General features: G+C 38.6%; 1 protein-coding gene across 4 annotated transcripts in view; it reads right to left on the bottom strand.

The window, feature by feature from the left end:
• znf512b (zinc finger protein 512B) overlaps positions 1-17647 on the bottom strand; it is a 76513-nt gene that overhangs the window by 11058 nt on the left and 47808 nt on the right. For 2 of the 4 annotated variants that reach the window (XM_022677538.2, XM_022677542.2), the window contains 9 exons: positions 16643-16777; positions 16140-16267; positions 13421-13513; positions 8758-8859; positions 4986-5174; positions 3772-4122; positions 3531-3632; positions 3324-3386; positions 1441-1539 (listed from right to left, as the gene is read on the bottom strand). In XM_022677538.2, coding sequence (XP_022533259.2) covers positions 1441-1539; positions 3324-3386; positions 3531-3632; positions 3772-4122; positions 4986-5174; positions 8758-8859; positions 13421-13513; positions 16140-16267; positions 16643-16777 — 1262 coding nt within the window. The remainder of the gene's footprint in view (positions 1-1440; positions 1540-3323; positions 3387-3530; positions 3633-3771; positions 4123-4985; positions 5175-8757; positions 8860-13420; positions 13514-16139; positions 16268-16642; positions 16778-17647) is intronic. The other 2 variants (XM_022677539.2, XM_022677540.2) reach the window with 2 other exon arrangements.

The following is a 17647-nucleotide window of genomic DNA, read 5'->3' as shown; positions in this document are numbered from 1 at the left end:
TAGTTCTCTCCCCAGTAACGTTAGCTAACTTAACGCTAACGCTAGTATGTTAGCTAGCTTGCCGCTAATGTTAGCTAGCTTTCTCCCCAGTAAAGTAGCTAACTTAACGCTAACGCTAGTATGTTAGCTAGCTTGCCGCTAATGTTAACTCCACTAACCTTAGTTCTCTACCGTTAACGTTAGCTAGCTCTTCGCTAATGTTAGCTAGCTCTACGCTAACCTTAGTTCTCTCCCCAGTAACGTTAGCTAACTTGCCAGTGATGTTAGCTAGCTCTAAGCTAACCTTAGTTCTCTCCCAGTATTGTTAGCTAACTAGCCAGTGATGTTAGCTAGCTCTACAGTAACCTTAATTCTCTCACCAGTAACGTTAGCTAGCTCTTCGCTAATGTTAGCTAGCTCTATGCTAACCTTAGTTCTCTCCCCAGTAACGTTAGCTAACTTGCTAGTGATGTTAGCTAGCTCTACGCTAACCTTAGTTCTCTCCCCAGTAACGTTAGCTAACTTGCCAGTGATGTTAGCTAGCTCCATGCTAACCTTAGTTCTCTCCCTGTAACATTAGCTAGCTCGCCACTGATGTTACCTAGCTCTATGCTAACCTTAGTTCTCTCCCCAGTAACTCGTCACTAATGTTAGCTAGCTTTTTGCTAACCTTAGTTCTTGCCTAGTGCTTTCCCACTGGCATTAAATGCACCATCTAAAAATGTAATACCCACAGCAAAGTTACAGTAAATTTAAGACAATTTAAGACCTTACTTATCAAGATTTTAATTTCAAATATTTTAAGACTTTTTAAGGACCCACGAGAACCGTGCTTATATCCTGTTCATATAATCAGGACTGTATATCGTATATTGTGTACAGGTATGTGTGTGGGTGTTTATATAGCTCTGGAAAAAATAAGAGACCACTTAAAAGTGATTAATTTCTTTGTTTTAACCAAATTAAAAAACTTCTGGACTATAGTCAAAAGTAAGATGGATGATCACAAGCCATCAAACCAAGCTGAACTGCTTGAGGTTTTGCACCAGGAGTGGCATAAAAGTACCCAAAAGCAGTGAGTAAGACTGGTGGAGGAGAACATGCCAAGATGCATTAAACATGATTAAAAATGATTAGAAAACAGGGTTATTCCACCAAATATTGATTTCTGTATTCTTAAAACTGTATGAATATGAACTTGTTTTCTTTGCATTATTTAAGATTATTTATATCATCTTTTTTGATATTTCAGACATTTCTCATTTTCTGCAAATAAATGCTCTAAATGACAATATTTTTATTTGGAATTTGGGAGAAATGTTGTCCGTAGTTTATAGAATAAAACAACAATGTTCATTTTACTCAAACTTATACCTATAAATGGCAAAACCAGAGAAACTGATTCAGAAACTGAAGTGGTCTCTTAATTTTTTTCCAGAGCTGTATGTGTTTCCAGCTCACCTGAGAGTGTGTCTTGCTGATGTGGTATTTCACTCCACTTTCTGAACTGAACTCTTTCTGGCACAGCAAGCATGTATACTTCCCCACATCGCCCCCTCCCTGTACAAAGTATTATTCACAAGAAAGCTGGTTCAGTAATTACTGAAAAGCTGCAGGATTAACATTTAGTTACAAGTGCATCTTCAGTAACTACCATAAAAATGATACTGGGGATTCAACAAATATTTTGCAACCAAAAAGTGCATTTTCAGCCAAATAAGTGAAAAGACAATAATTTACACCAAACAATAATTAAATTATTTGAAGGCATACTGTAGTGTTCCCTTTAATATTAGGATTGGTGTTGTCTATCAGAGCACTGCTGTTGTATACAATGCAGGAAGTGAGGGAGAGAGCTGTCAGGCAGAGCCGACAAATAACGTATTCTTAATAAACTGTACAGGGCTAAGATGGTGACATTAGCTGAGCTAACTTAGCCATAGCATTTTTTGTTTACTAAAAGACTGGCTGTGGGTTGTCTGTGTAAACTGTTATTTCAAATGTGACAAGAGTAGCACTGCTGTGGTATATTCATGAATAAAATAGCACTGCTGAGGTAAATTTAAGATTAGAATTGCACTGCAGAAATAAATTCATGTTAAAGCTGCACTGTTGAGGTATATGTATTGTGCTGCGTTGGTTTGTCTGCTGGGATATTCAAATCGTTAAGGGCCCGACTGACACCCAGCACGAGGTGCGTCGCAATGCTCATTGCTATCTTACACCCTACCAACATCCTATTTGCACAGCTTGCGCCTACAACATTTATGAATATATCCATGCCGATGAGTGTGGTGGTCTGGAAATGAGATGTGTTCAGCTAAATTCCACAGCGTAAACGTACAGGTCAGTTTCCTCTGCTGAGAAACGCAGTGCTCTTAAAAAACAATCCACCAAAGTAAGGATATGGCAAGAGAAACACTGATTGGTTTATTTCACAATATGCTCAAAACACACCAATAATTAAAAAGGAAAATTAGTACTTGCCTCTTGCACGTTTTAAACTGTGCAAGGTGAATTTTTTGCATTTTTACTATAGCAAAGACACACTGACATGCCCCAAATCAAGCTACGGAGTGTGCTGTTGACAGCTCGCCCACAGATCGCTAAACTAGGGCCATAAGTAGAGCTGTACGATATTGGAAAAATTTTACATTGCCATTTTTTTTTTTCGACGATATATATCACTATGGACTGACCAGGAGCTGAGTCAACATTTATCTGCCCTTTAATCAGGCACTTAAATGGCTTTTAAAATGTAAATAAGAGCATTTTTCTGGAATTAAAAGCGTGAATTCAGCTGTAACTGGAAATATCTGCAAGACTGTGATGGACTGAGGTGCACAGCTTTCAACACGTGCGTTTACAAGCACGTGCCCAACCATGTGGATGGAGGTCATACGGTTACCTCGTGTTTACTCCTGCCCCCAACTCGACCCCCTTCGCAATCACCCAATCCCCCCCCCCCCCCCCCCCAACGTGCTTCTTGCAGCAGGAGCCTGTCACGTCCTGCAATGTGGCTATTGCGCATGCGCACATCGCAATGACGATTCAGCCCAAGTCTTAAATGTTCAATACATATTTTATAATTGAAGTTTTGTAATTGCTTCTTTAAATTTGTTCCATTTCGATTTTTGGCAAAACATTTCATTTCAGTGCCCCTGTAGTATACAGATTACTGTTTAACTTTGGATTTGGTTCAATTCTTTCCAGTCATCAGATGACTGTTAATTATTTGGGCATACAATTTATCTTGGAATAATATAGCAAAGAATATGGGCGTAATGATTATTACAGAAAGTTAAGTCTTATAAAGTTCAACAGCAGCAGCAGCCGGTCTGTACCTTATTGCAGTTTGCAAGGTGAGCTTTGAGTCCCGACACACTCGAGTAAACAGCTTCACAGCTCTGTCAAATCAGACAAGACACTTTAGCTTTTCAACAAATCTGATTTTATCAGTTCAACTGTAACTACTTCAAATGTTGCAGTGTCTCTTTCAGCAGACACATAAAGTATTCAAACAGTATAAAAAAATAGGAGAAAGGTCTTACAATATTGGGACAACAAATGAACCCTTTCTCTTTTACTTCATTTTTCCAGGTTTCCAGGGTTTCTGGGCTGAAGTTAGGAAGGCCTGGTCTGGTGTAGTTGAGCTAACAAACCGAAATAGAAGATATTGGTATACAAATCTGTATAAAAGTCCATCTTTTAGTGAAGAAAGTGAGGCAAGTCAATTAGAATATGATACATTAGGTGTGAAATTGTGTATCGATGTGTAAAATGAAATCTTACTCTTTTGATGTCGGGCACGAGGTCATCTTTAATGCGTCGCTTGGTACCCCAGTCTTTGGCCAGCTCATCTTCTGCTATCTCCTGCAGGTGAAACACAGCCACCTGAGCCGAGCGCCTCCTCACCCTGCCACTGGGAGTGCGATCCAGGTCCAGCAAGTCCTGCGCCTCCACCCTAACCTCCTTCTTCTCCTCCTTCTTCTCTTCTCTTTTCTCCTCTCTCTTCACCTCCACTCTCTCCTTCACTTTCACTGGGTTCTTCTTCATGATGATGTTCTCCTCTTTCGTCTTCTCTGCTGGAGGATGCTCTTTCTCTTTCCTAAAGCTAGGTTTTACCTCCTCAGTGGTGGGGACCTGGAAATAAATAGTCGTGGAAAAAAATGTCTGTGTTCAAGGGTATCCTATAATTTCATATTTGGTAGTGTGTCTTTAAGGTGTCTTTCCGCTAAAATCCACATTTTCTCGTTCTTTGTAAAATACTATAGGTCCCTTTGAGTTGTATATAACTGTTCCTCAACATCCATTGTCAGCAGTAGCTAGTAAAATAAAATACTCAGAAAAACAAGTTGTTTTTGAAACTATTTATGCAAATAACATATCAGCGTTATTTGCTTTGCTCAGTAATTCAAAACTGTGCTAAGTGCTAGCTCTGTTGCCATTCAGAGGTGGGTATAATGGACTGTAGCCCTGCTAATCCTGGCTAGCACTGCTGGAGCAGCATTAGCATTAGCCGTTATCCCTAGCTAAAATCCCCCTGGCTTACCAGAACACACACGGTGCCTCAGTGTAGCGTTGTCACGCAGCATTTATTTTCAGGAGAGAAATCTGTGTAGATTAACATCATTTTTTTTATTTTTTAAGAATTACAGTTTTGTTCACCACCCAAAGGCAAGACCTGCTGAATTAGAAGGAAAACATGGTGACACCCCTGTTCCTTACTAGTGTCGCATGATGTGCCTTATAATCTGGTGTGCCTTGTGTATGAAAATAGACCAGAAAATAGACATTTATTATATGCACCTTGAAATGAATAGAATACTACATTTTTTAACTGTCCTCAGAGATTTTCATTTTAAACACAATTGCAAAAAGAGAAACAAACAAAAAAAAAACAGTCGTTATAAATAAAGCTTAAATGAATATGAAATAGTGACAGAGCGCTAAGCTGGTGACTGCTGCAGGATGAAGGTTGTGTGTGTGTGTGTGCGCTGTCTCACCGGGCGTGTGGGTGTGGTAGCGATGGCGTGTTCAGAGCGCACGTGGTAGTCTCGGCCAGCTTTGGAGCGGTACGTCTTCCCACAGTGCTGGCACAGGAACACAGGCTTCTCAGTGTCTGACAGCTCTCTACCACAGCGCTTCTGATGATACTGATAACCCATCAGACTGGTGAAGTGAGCTGTGCAGCCCTGCAGCAGAGAGAGAGAGAGAGACAGAGAGAGAGAGAGAGAGAGAGAGAGAGAGAGAGAGAGAGAGAGAGAGAGAAAAAAATCTTAGCTGACTTTCTGATTCCAAGGAGCCTCAAGCAGCGAAGCAGAACACCTTCGATTATAAAGCGTTTAACTGACTTCTTCCTCTGATGCTAAACTGCATATAAATTGGTTGTTATGAGATTTTAGCTAAGTGCAATTATTGACCTTCAGCTGCTTAAAATACCTACTTCATACCTCATAATTTATTCCTGCTTAAATTAAGAATAGGGATGTTCTAATCCAACCCAGTGACTCAGAATCAGGGATGATTCAGGTATATTTAAAAAAATCAGGTATCAGTTATTTTATTCCTAATCTAGTTCAGACTCTTTGTTTTATTCACAGTGTTTAGAGTACTGAACATTATTACCCAGCCTGCAGCACTGAGGAGAGTTCTCAGAAGATAAACAGAAGAGTTCATTTAGAGTCTGTAGTGTTAAACTTTTTTGTTTTGATAGTGGAGCATAAAAACATCCCATTTTATATAAAAAACTATGTAAAGTATCACATAAATACTCACATAAGAACCACACAACTTGCTTTGATTTAAACCAACACTGAACAGCAAGTTCAGAAATGAGTGGAGGCTAATGCTAATGCTAATACACATGTTATAGAAACCCAAATCAAAGCACATTCACCCTCTTCAACTATTTATTTCGAATCAGTGAAATCAGCAGACGTTAGTCCAAGGTGTTTAACACTACACCCCCCAAACAACCCCCAACCACCACCACACAGGAGTTGATTTGACTACAGTGTTTAAAGAAACCGGGAGATGATTGGTTAAGTAGGTCAGACAGACTGGATTATAAGATAATCAAACACATTACTTAAAAAAAGTCACAACTAAACTTATTAAGCAATAATACACTAGAGGGGGTGCTATAACGTGTAATATTGGCATTGCTGTGCTGTGGTCGTAGATTAGCACAGCAGTGCCAATATTACAAGTTATAGCACGAACCTCGAGTGTACTATTCTGATTATACCACAGTTCCATTATTGCTGTTTATTGAAAAGATTTTGAGTTAAAGAAGATGAGAAAATGCGATCTGTTTGGTTACAAAAACTTCACGAAATAAAATGAATAAAATAGTTCCATTGCTGCTCTGTTTGTAGCTGCTCTTTTTGGCTTGTAAGTGCTGCATCGTTGCTAGGTTACCTGTATGTGGCGGAGTTATACATGTAGAGCTTCGGTTACAGTGCATTAGCAGCTGATAATGGCACTTATAGAATGCCTTTCAGCCAATCACATTGCAGGGTCAGAATTCACTGTAGTATAAAAAATAAATATACAATTATAAGTTGTTACTATACAATATACTTACAGTAACATCTCAACCATATTTACTGTGGGATGTTTAGGTCATCTGGGAGATTATTTTAAGAAAAATGAAGGCTTTTCTACTACACAAATTTAAGAAACTTAAGGCTTTTTAAGGTTTCTCAGATGCACTGAATTTTTAGTATATGAAAAAAAGGAATAATATTAATTTAGTGTTAACCAGCAGCATATGTTGTCTAAATTGTAGAGCTGTATTATAAATTAATACATTTGAATAGATTAAAGGGGCAAAATAACCTGATAAGTATAAAACTTCATCATAGAGATTATATTTCTATTATACATTAGATTAGACATTACCAAGAGCATGGTAAAAGGAGCAGAATCCAGGCAGGGTTTAGGGTTAAATTCTTACTCTGAGGTTTTCTGCAAGGGAGGAGCCTCACACAGCAGCTTGGTGGGATTTGTAATGATTATGTAAAGCTGTGTGATGATGGGTCGCTCAAAATAAGGAAGAATGAGGGCGAGAAGTAGCAGGTAGTGGAATTCTTATAGGCAGGTGTGTGTGTGTGTGTGTGTGTGTGTGTGTGTGTGTGTGTTGGTTAAGAAACGCTAAGGAAAAAGAGAGAGAGAGAGAGACGGCAAAATGGAAAAAGCCATGAGCTCTACCTCATACCTCATCTCTCACTGCAGAGAGTAATTGGAAACAGAGCAATGGTGTGTACATGGGCGGTGTGACAAGACAGGGAGAGAGAGAGAGAGAGAGAGAGAGAGAGTACAGAGAGTAGAACGACAGACAGAGAGTAGAGCGAGTAAAGAGAGAGAAACAGAGAGAGTGACAGAAAGAAATGAGATAGTTAAGAGAGAGAGATAGAGTAACAGAGAGAGTACAGACAGTAAAAAGCGGGAGGGGTGTACGAAGAAAGCGAAAGAGGCAGAGAAAGGGGGGTGGAGAGAGAGATAGAAGAGACTAGGGAGAGTAAAGTGACTGAGTAGATCAAGTAAAGAGAGAGATAGAGGAACAGAGAGAAAGAGTAGGGTACAGAATTAGAGGAGGTACAGAGAGACAGAGAGAGACGGAGAGAAAGTGAGAGAGTGGAAAAACAAGTAGGAAGGGTACAATAAAGACATGATGAAGAATGGGGGTGTGATCGCGACTGTTGGAGAGAGTGAGAGAGAGAGAGAGAGAGAGAGAGAGAGACAGAAAGAGAAGAGAGAGACTAGAGAGTAAACGGAGAGAAGAAAAAGTAAAGAGAGAGATAGATAGGGAGTGACAGAAAGAGAAAGAGACAGAAAGGGAGGATGGGGGGTGTAGAGAGAGACAGAGACATAGAGGAGAGGATGAGGTACAGAGAGAGTGACAGGGTAAAGAGAAAGAGGAGAGTAAGGTAGAGAGAGAGAGAGAGCAGAGAAACGTAGAGTTGATAGAAAGATCAAAAATGGGACAAAGACAGAGAGAGACAGGGAGAGAAAGAGATGGGGGAGGGGGGAAAACATTCAGAAAGGGTAAAATTATGACAACACATTAACGTGACTGTGTTGGAGAGAGAAAGAGAAAGAGAGTGAGAGAGAGAGTAGAATGACAGAGAGAGAAGAGAGAGTTAAGAGACAAAGAAATAGAGAGAGAAACAAAGAGAAGAGAGTAAAGAAAAAGGGGGGTGGAGAGAAACAAAACAAGAAAAGGAGAAAAGAGAGAGTGAGGTAGAGAAAGACAAAAGACTAGAGAGAGTAAAGAGAGGGAAGAAAGAGAGACAGAGAGACAGAGAGAAAGAGGAGAATAGAGTAGAGAGGGGTTATAAAGAGACTGAGAGAGACAGGGAGAGAAAAGAGAGAGAGGAGGGGTACAATAATGACATGATGGAGAATGTGGGTATGATTGTGATTGTTAAAGAGAGAGAGAGAGAGTGGGGGAGAGAACGAGAGAAAAAGAGTAGAGGGAGTAGAACGAGAGAGAGACGAGAGAGTAAAGTGATGGAGAGAGAGTGACAGAAAGAAAAGCAAGGTAGAGAAAGACAAAGAGACTAGAGACAGTAGAGTAAGTGAAGAGAGAGAAAGAGAGTAAAGTAGAGACAGAGAGAGAGAGAGAGAGGGGGGGAAAAACAGGCAGAAAGGGTACAATAAGGACATGATGGAGAATAGGGGCGTGATCGTGATTGTGTTGGAGAGAGAGAGAGAGAGAGTGAGTGAAAGAAAGAGACTGTGTGTGTGTGTGTGTGTGTGTTTGTCTCGTACCTCGCTGGGACACTTGATGCTGCCCATCTGTTTGAGAACTCTGCGGAGCTTCTCTCTCTCCTCCTGCTCGTCCCCTCCCTCGTTCTCGCTCCCAGAGGGCTGCTGGAGGGGGAACAAATTCAGCGTAACACATTACACAGATACTCCAAAACAAGTCCCAAACAATACGGTGCCCCGAGCCAAAATGTGCTTCCAATCACACAAACCCACAACCCAGCCAACGGCTTTACAGCCTTACACACTGAGGCCATTACTCACAGCGTATTTATGACAACTGTCAGAGTGATGTTTACATAGCCCTAAATTTTCCAGCGAAGAAAAAAATCTACACAATTTATGACAGCAGGCCTAACACTGGGCCTATTGCTGCAGAGACTGCACAGGGCAGGGATGCAAATGCATAAAAAACTAATGCAGTGTTTTTTGCAGTGTTTCTGCACATTACTTTGCTTTTTCTTCCTCAAATATAATAATAGCTTCATTCCCCGCTGCAAATTAGATTTAATAGCAAAAGTTTGTTTTCAAACTTTCAGCTGTTTTCAATTGACCAATTTAACAAGTGTTTTTATCAAATTCACAACAAAATGCCTCTTTAAACTGCCTCGTACTATATGTACATTACATTTAGGGTATTTAGCAGACACCTTATCCAGAGCAACTTAAAAAAATGCTTAACTGATTACTTAGCTAGTTTGTAGAGACTATAATCAGAAAGTTACATTAAGCTTCGATATTGTTTAAACACCCAGGAGAATAGTGTTACTTTAGAAACTTTTTAATAAAAGTTGACTCTTCATTCACTGTTTAAAGACATCGAGTGACTCTGCTGTTCTGACACCCAGTGGAAGTTTGTTCCACCACCTTGGTGCAGCATATAATGATCCCTAGAATCCACCAAGGCTTGGTTTCAGAAGAAATCCTGAAAAACATTGGGGTGGTCATCACAGTTGCCTGACTTGAACTCCATTTTAAGCCTTTACGGGGATTTTGTATATTAGTGAACTGGCGGGCACTGCCCATGAGGAATGGGTTAAGATTCTTCAGGAACGCTGCCAGGAACTGGTGTCTGGCTCTGCATCATGTTTTCAGCAGGTCAGAACAGCAAAATAGTGCTCCTCTCAGTACCATATTTTCCGCATTATAAGGCGCACTTAAAATCCTTACGTTTTCTACAAAATCATCTGTGCACATTTTATCATAATTATCTTAATTAAGCACTGCTGGAGCAGCATTAGCATTACCTGCTAACCACGCTCGCTATTTCCCTGTTCAGAGGCGAGTACTATCGGCCTGTAGCCTGCTCCTAACCCCGGCTAGCACTGCTGAAGCAGCATTAGCATTACCCGCTAACCACGCTCGCTATTTCCCTGTTCAGAGGGGAGTATTGTTCGGTGGGTTATTTTAAACAATAATAAAATTATGATAAAACTAATTTTACAGTGAGGGAGTTAAAAAAAAGTATATAGAAACTGTACATTGCCTGTAAATTATTGTTATAAATCATCATCTACACAAGAACACCTGATAAACCCTGACTGCTAGAGGAGTAGCCCCTGCAGGCGGTTTGATCAGTGGGATTCCTCACATTAAGCATTTAGAACTGCAAAGCTGAGCTACATCTTAGTTTCCTCAGGCTGCCTCCCAGCGCTGCCGTCCTGTCAGTGCCTACAAATCATTAGGACCAGTTTCAGACACTGTAAAAAGGAAAGCTAAGCTAAAGGAAAGTGGAAGAAATGGTGAGTATTAATGTCGGATTACAAAAACCTGAAGAGAGGAAAATTTTACATAGGATGTAAAGGCTCAGATTTACTTTCAGTTTAGTACGTGACTTTGTACAAGCATTTTTAGTGTTCAGTTGAGTGAAAAGACTAAATGATTTATACAACAATTGACTTATTTTGATTAGGTTATATTGCATTGTTTCCATTAATGTTAGAGTTTTTTTCAACAGTGGTGGCACTTTACTACCTCTTCACTAACTGTCTGTTTTCCAGCTGAAAGATACAGGCTGCTTGGATATTAAAAGTGTTTAGTGTTCAATTATTTTTATTGTAATTTTGTGCTTTTTGTTAGAAACGCAAGACATAAAAACATTTATTCTAGGTAATATATTTAGAGCAGATCTATTTAAAAAATGTGTTTAGTATTTAGTGTTATGCCAAATACACACTGCATACACATATCATATCAAATACCAGGAAAAGAACATCATTCTGATTAAAAAAAAATCAGTGACTGATTCTTCCCAGAAAACAGTTAGCATCGCCCTTCAATCCTTACTGCTGAGTTCTGCTGTTAGTTAGCACTGAGTGGCTAGCTGCTTTCTGGTGTTCTGAGGTCAATAACTGAAGACTCGAGTGAGCTAAAGCTATAATCCACATCACACCACATCATTTAAAAATCCCAGAAATTACTAATCTAACAAGCACATTAATTCAGCTCAGAAAACAGCTAGCATCACCAGTTGGCTTCAAATTAAAAGTCCCAGGACAGTAAATATGAATGAAAAAATGTACATTTAAAAAGTAAAGAACATATTTTTTTTTTACATTTTACTTGGTTTTTACTAAGTTTACCAACTTTTGATCAAAAATATGCTCAAATATCAAAATTCTGTTCATATCTGCATCTCAATTTTAAGCATTTTAAGCAGGGCTTGTATTATTTTATTAATAAAGAGAAACATATTTCAGCTATTAATGTAAGAAGGCCTTATAGATAATGTCTTATAGTGTTTAAATAATCTTTATTCTATGATGATTAACAATAAATGCTAAATCACAGTAAATCACATGTAATTAACTGGATAAAGTGCTTTTTATCACCTGACAGCTTTATTAAAAACCTAAAAAACTAAAAAAAATATATAAAAAATGGAAAAACATTATTTGCCCAAAATTAAAGAAGAATTTCACAGTGGCCCCACATGAATATCCTGGGATATGGGACATCATACTTGTTCCTGTCCCATTACTGCCAGTATGTCAGTGTAAAATAAAATGTATGAAGAGCTTAAAACAGTTAATTCAGTTTACATAGTGTCCGTTTCTGGTCAAGAGCCCATAAACAACACTACTGCCTTTGTTGGCAACTGTTTAAAAAAAAGACACTGCCCAGTAAATCTCAAATACAGTCATCCATCTAACTATAACAACATTTAAATCAGAAATGTGCTTTAAATATTCAGAGTTAAGGTAATAAGAGGTCACACATGTACTATGCATGTACAAACTATGCAGACACCCACTCCTTTATGCACACACAAACACATATGCACATAATAACAAAGCAGACGTTGGGGAGGCTGTTGCTCATTAATGATTTAAACAGTGCTTTACCGATGTACACTTCTGCATAATTTAAGCTATTTCCTGGGAGCTCCATTGCGCTAATGCAAAAGCTGGCAAGGTAATATTAGCATCCCCATAGATCCCAAAAGACCTGAACACTCTCACTGGAACAGAGCCTAAGCTGGGCATAGTACAACTCTGCTGGACAAGGGCTGGTTAACCCTTTGCGCCCTAGGCTGTTTTGGTGTGTTTTTCCTTGTTTTTGTCCGTTTCTCTTTCAGGTCTTATGGTCTTATTCAGGTCTTTCAGGTCTTATGATAACATCAGACAGCCACATGCCCTGAGCTCTTTTACTCCAGAAGCCAAACGGCTGCTCATAAATAAAATCATTTAAAATGTAAAAGGAAGCAGAATGGTTATATTTTTCTGGAGCTGGTTATGTTTTGGTCAAAATATTACCAAGCACCTGTTTTTTTCTTACTTATTTTTTAATGTATAGACTTATATAATATATTCACACCTAAGATATCTTTTCAAAAATGGTTAGATTAGAGTGTATATGAGTTAAAAGCATAAGAATATTGATAAAAGTTCATTACATGGTTAATTACTTTGACAAAATACATGGATTTATTTTTCTTGATAATCACACCTCTAGAATACATAGGAATTTTTTTAAAAAACAGACACTCAGAGCAGCATATGCCTTTCAGTATTTTAATCAGGACACACAAAGAAAACTATGTACAAAAATGTAAACTTTTTAGTCTAAATAAATAAAAATGTTTAGTGCAAAATAACTACTTAGTAAAATGTGCAACTAAAATAAAACTATATAAAGTAGTGTCATACCTAACTTTAGATTGAGTGCAGGTAGTTTCACACTTTTTCTGTGGACACTTTTGAGTCATTTACTGATATTATTTGGTTCAAAGCACTAAAGGTGAATAATATTGGTTGGGGAAGGAGATCTCACTTTTTAAGGTGTTTTCTCAATGGGTTTCTTGTAGACGCTTTACCACACTCTGGAATGTCACTATTTTAAAGAGTAAGTTCTGCCCTCTCTAACCATATATGGATTATGTTGATGTGTGAAGGGATTCCTGAGTAGTTAAGCTGAGAACACAACAAATCCGTCTGTAGGGTTCTAAGGGTTAAAGCCCCGCCCATTTAAAATAGCCAGTCCATATGTGAGGCGTATGCTATGCTGAAATTTGAGCCTGAAATTATTTGAAACAAAAAATGAAGCAATTCTTCATTCACTGTACAAATTAATCTCAGTCAGTTTCCTGCACCATAGTATAGATGTTTCCACAGGGGGTGCTAACACAAGCGTGCAAACACACGCGCACACACACACACACACGTTTTACCTTGGCAGAGTGTTCCGTCATAGTATGGTAACTGAGGTCAGCTTTGGATCTGAACTGCTTGTGACACTGCTGACACTTCAGAGCATCCTGAAGCTGTGGACAGAAGTACAGAGACAATGAAATATCCCAGTACACATTTATCATATATCAATTTACATAGTATTGTCCCATGACTTTTGGCATTTCAGTGTAAAACTCTATAGAAATGAAAAACAAACTGGGTAAATTTAGTCGCAATTTCAAAATGTTATAAATGTATATGGGCAATTCCAACAAATGGATGCCATTTGCTTGTAACTCTTCCAAATTAAACATACATTTTAAACTTTTTTTTTTCAACTCTGAATCTAAAAACACATTTATTTAACTATTCAAAGCATGTACTGGTCAAACTCAGGCAGCTTTACTTAATTTTCTACAATGTTTCTAAACTGAAGATGGTTACAAAACTTATGTGACATTTAAAAAGCATGTTTAAAAGCAAGTCCACTAATTCTTTTGATTTTCTCTCAAGAAAGTCTTTATTTTAAAGAAATGATTGATTGCATGTTCAAATAATTGATATTTATGACAAAAAATATATATCACTCCTGTTACTGGGATTTATCCCTGTTACTAAAACTAAAAACATGAAAAATAGCTAAATGAGCTTGTTCTAGTGATTTTCCCAAAATTTGTATTTTAAAATATAAACAAATAAGATCTAAGAATAAATTTAGGTAACAAAAATGAATGTTGAGATTGAGCTTCTCAGTTACAATAAGATCAAATACAGAGAAAAACAAATGAGGGAACTTAATTTTGGTCTTCCCATGATCTTCAGAAGAACTAACTGATGTAACTTCTTGTTGTAGATGTGATTTGTAAAATGTTCCAGATGTTTTGGATGGGATCATTTTTTACAGTAACAGGAATGAGTGAAACCCAGGGACATATATAAAATGTGTATTTTAACTTAAATATTACGATTTATTATGAAAAAAAAACATTTTAAAGCATAGATGGGATTTGGAGTCACACAACAATGCAAAAAAATTACATCTCTGAAGGAGTTATAATGTTAATAATCATATTTCAATATCTTATTTTTGGCAGTGTACCAGACACTATGCTTAATAATAAAATGTATTTGAAAGTTATTTTGTGTGCACATTTATACATGTAATTTCCCAGGAACAGAAATGGCACTGATTCAGTGAAAAAATGGTCATGTATCATCAATATCAGTATAATAATCTTAATTACTTAACTGCTACATCCCTATTTAACACACAAATAAAATCTCCACAAATGAAGTTCAGATATCAGACCTCAGATAAACTCTTTATCTTTAGTCCTAATCTGCCTTAAAGAAAATACCAGGACAACTGAAAGTGTGAGTGACCCACAGCCTGTAAGAAGCAGATCAATTACCCCGTACTGCGAGCGCAGCTACATTATAGAGTCAAGCTATAGACTTAAGCTGAGAACCATAAAGCTCTACCCTAGTGACTTCCCACTGAGTCTAACTGCTCTCACAGCTGCCCAATCAATAGAGCCGCTCTAATGGCTCCCTAGACCTTGGCTCTGGGTCCTGAGAGAGGCAGGCAACTAATTGCAGGCTTAAAGCGTTTTCCGTACACTGCTGTGTATCCTGCCTGGATCATATACAGTAGATGGGAGATGGAATGGAATGAACTCGCATCACACTGAATTGGAGCCCTTGTTATTGATGTTATTGATCCTATAGACTGCTAGAATATACACTAAGACTGTGCTTTTAGTTATCACAAGCTTTCAGGATAAACTCATTATTAAAGATAATGGTGTAAAAAACTGCGTGCAGCAATAGAGGGACCTCTATGGAGTGAATTTTGAATGGTTCAGGGTACCGTCAGTCCAAAATCACATGACCAACGGAGATTCAAGGGAAATGCCTTCTTCTAAGCCCCGCCCACCCAGAAGCGATTGGGAGATTCCAGAAGCAAAAGTCTTTAGCAGCAAAATTCCCCAAAATCCTCGGAAAATGCACAAAAACGCAAAAATAAAAAAACGAAGACTCAAAATGCAAACTGAAATAATTTTCAAATAACTGAAAAGAATATTAAAGCTCTAGCATTAGCCGCTAACAGCGCTAGGTATTCTGCCATTCAGAGGCTACATGAGATGAACCACTAGGTAATACCTACCCGCTTACCACTACATTCAGGGTTACTTAGTGTAGTGCTGTTTGGGGGCATTAGCCACTAATGCTAATGCTACAGCCTTAGTGCTGCAGAAATTCAGGAATCTGTGTAGATTAACATATAGCACTCGTTTGACTTAAAAAAAAAAAAGTATTTTTGTTTAATTAGCTTAGCTTTACTTAACTTAGTTAGCTAGCCTCCCACAATCACCCAGCAGCAAGACCTGCTGAATTAGAAGTTCCTTATAGATGTTTTTAATACGGTTTATAATCCGGTAACTATGCTGCAGTTCTATTGCAGAAGATCACATCATGCTGGATCTTGGCTGAAGCTTTAGTGTGTAAATATAACGGCACTGCACCAACAGTGCAACAGTGCTTCTGCCTGATGCTAAAATGGACTGGAACTGCCATTCTTTATAAAATATACTGACACCTACATATTATTCTTCCACCTACAGATCCTACAGCTAGCATGCTAATGAGACAAACACTCAGGTCATCTAGTTGTTATAGGTGGACATTAAAAACAGCAGTTCAGCTGCGTCCGCTGACCTTCTGACAGATCTCCATGTGCTTCTTGAGGCCGTGGACGGTTTTGCGGGTGACGACGGAGCAGGTGGGGCAGGACACCTCCCCCCGCTCTGAGATGGTGTGCTGCCACTGAGCTTCAGCAGGAGCTGCTAAGGAAGACAAAAACAAGCCTCAGTAAGCCTAGCTGTCCATTATACTGTCAAGCAGAAGCTCCAGACAGACAGATTTGTACCCTGCCCCTTGTTTTAAGTGTCTCCCTTCCTCTTAGACCTGAGATATATTGTGATAGCACAGGAGCAGTAAAGTCCAGGAGGGACTATTTTATTGTACACCCCAATTCCTTGTAGGTAGGGAGCAGAATTTTGCAGTACTTAAATCTTAAATGGTGCAGCAGCCTCAGGTTACAGAATGTAACTGCTGCACCATTTAAGGTGGAAAGGGCAATTTAGCTAGTAAGCTACTGAGACGTACTACTAATGTTTTTTTTGCTTCTTTTGATGACAAAAACTATATTATATCTGTACCTTGAGTATGGGATGGAGGTTTTCTCCTGGATGAACCTGTAGCTGTCTGCTTCCTCGGGGACTCCTCATTGAACAGCGCCCCCTCTGGCCGCTTTACTCTGCCTGCTTTCAGCTTCTCTTCCACCTTATTCATACCTGCATACAATACACACACTATGAGATTATTACAGTTTATTACACGTTATTACTACCTGCCTATGAGAACATTGTAATGTGCTGAGTTATTGAGTTTAACTGGGAGCTGCATTTAAAAACGAAATGAAGAGTAGCTGCATCAGACGTGTGTGCATGTGTGCGCGAGTGTGTCAGACAGAGGCAGAGAGAGAGGGAGAGAGTGAGCGAGAGAAAGAAAGAGAGAGAGAGAGAGAGAGAAAGAGAGAGAGAGAGAGCACCTGAGATTTTTCAGCACAGCAACGCTGTTTTGACAGTTTGAAGGAAAATGAAGCAGAAGAAAGGAGCAGACGGTTCAATAGGTAGATTGCTGGATTAGAGTTTGCGGTAACTTGATATAATCATAGTCAAACAAATGGAATCAAACAAGCGTACTAGAAGGTGAAAATTAGTGCCAGTTACACAAAATGTGTACACAAAAAGTCTGAAATAGATTTTTGACCTTTGTGAATCGATTAAGAATCGTATACGTCCAAATCGAGATGCTACCACAGATAATACCACAGGCAGTTCTGACCCTGCAATGTGATTGGCTGAGAGGTGTTTTATGAGTGACATTATCAGCTGGTAATGCACTGTAACTGAAGTTCTCCATGTTAACACTCCACCACATACTGGTAACCTAGCTACGCTGCAGTATTTACATCACAGTTACAAACAGAGCAGCAACGGAACTATTTTGAATTAACTTTTTAACTCAAAATCTTTCAACAAACAGTGATGATAATAACTGTGTTATAATCGCAATAATACACTTGAGGTTGATGCTATATCGTGTATTATATGTGCATTACAGCATGAACCTCAAGTTTATTATTGCTTAAATCTAAAAAT

Source organism: Astyanax mexicanus, chromosome 13 (assembly GCF_023375975.1).
Source record: "Astyanax mexicanus isolate ESR-SI-001 chromosome 13, AstMex3_surface, whole genome shotgun sequence".
NCBI lineage: Eukaryota > Metazoa > Chordata > Actinopteri > Characiformes > Acestrorhamphidae > Astyanax > Astyanax mexicanus.
Note: the sequence above shows the minus strand (reverse complement) of the source record. Positions and strands in the feature narration are given on the sequence as shown.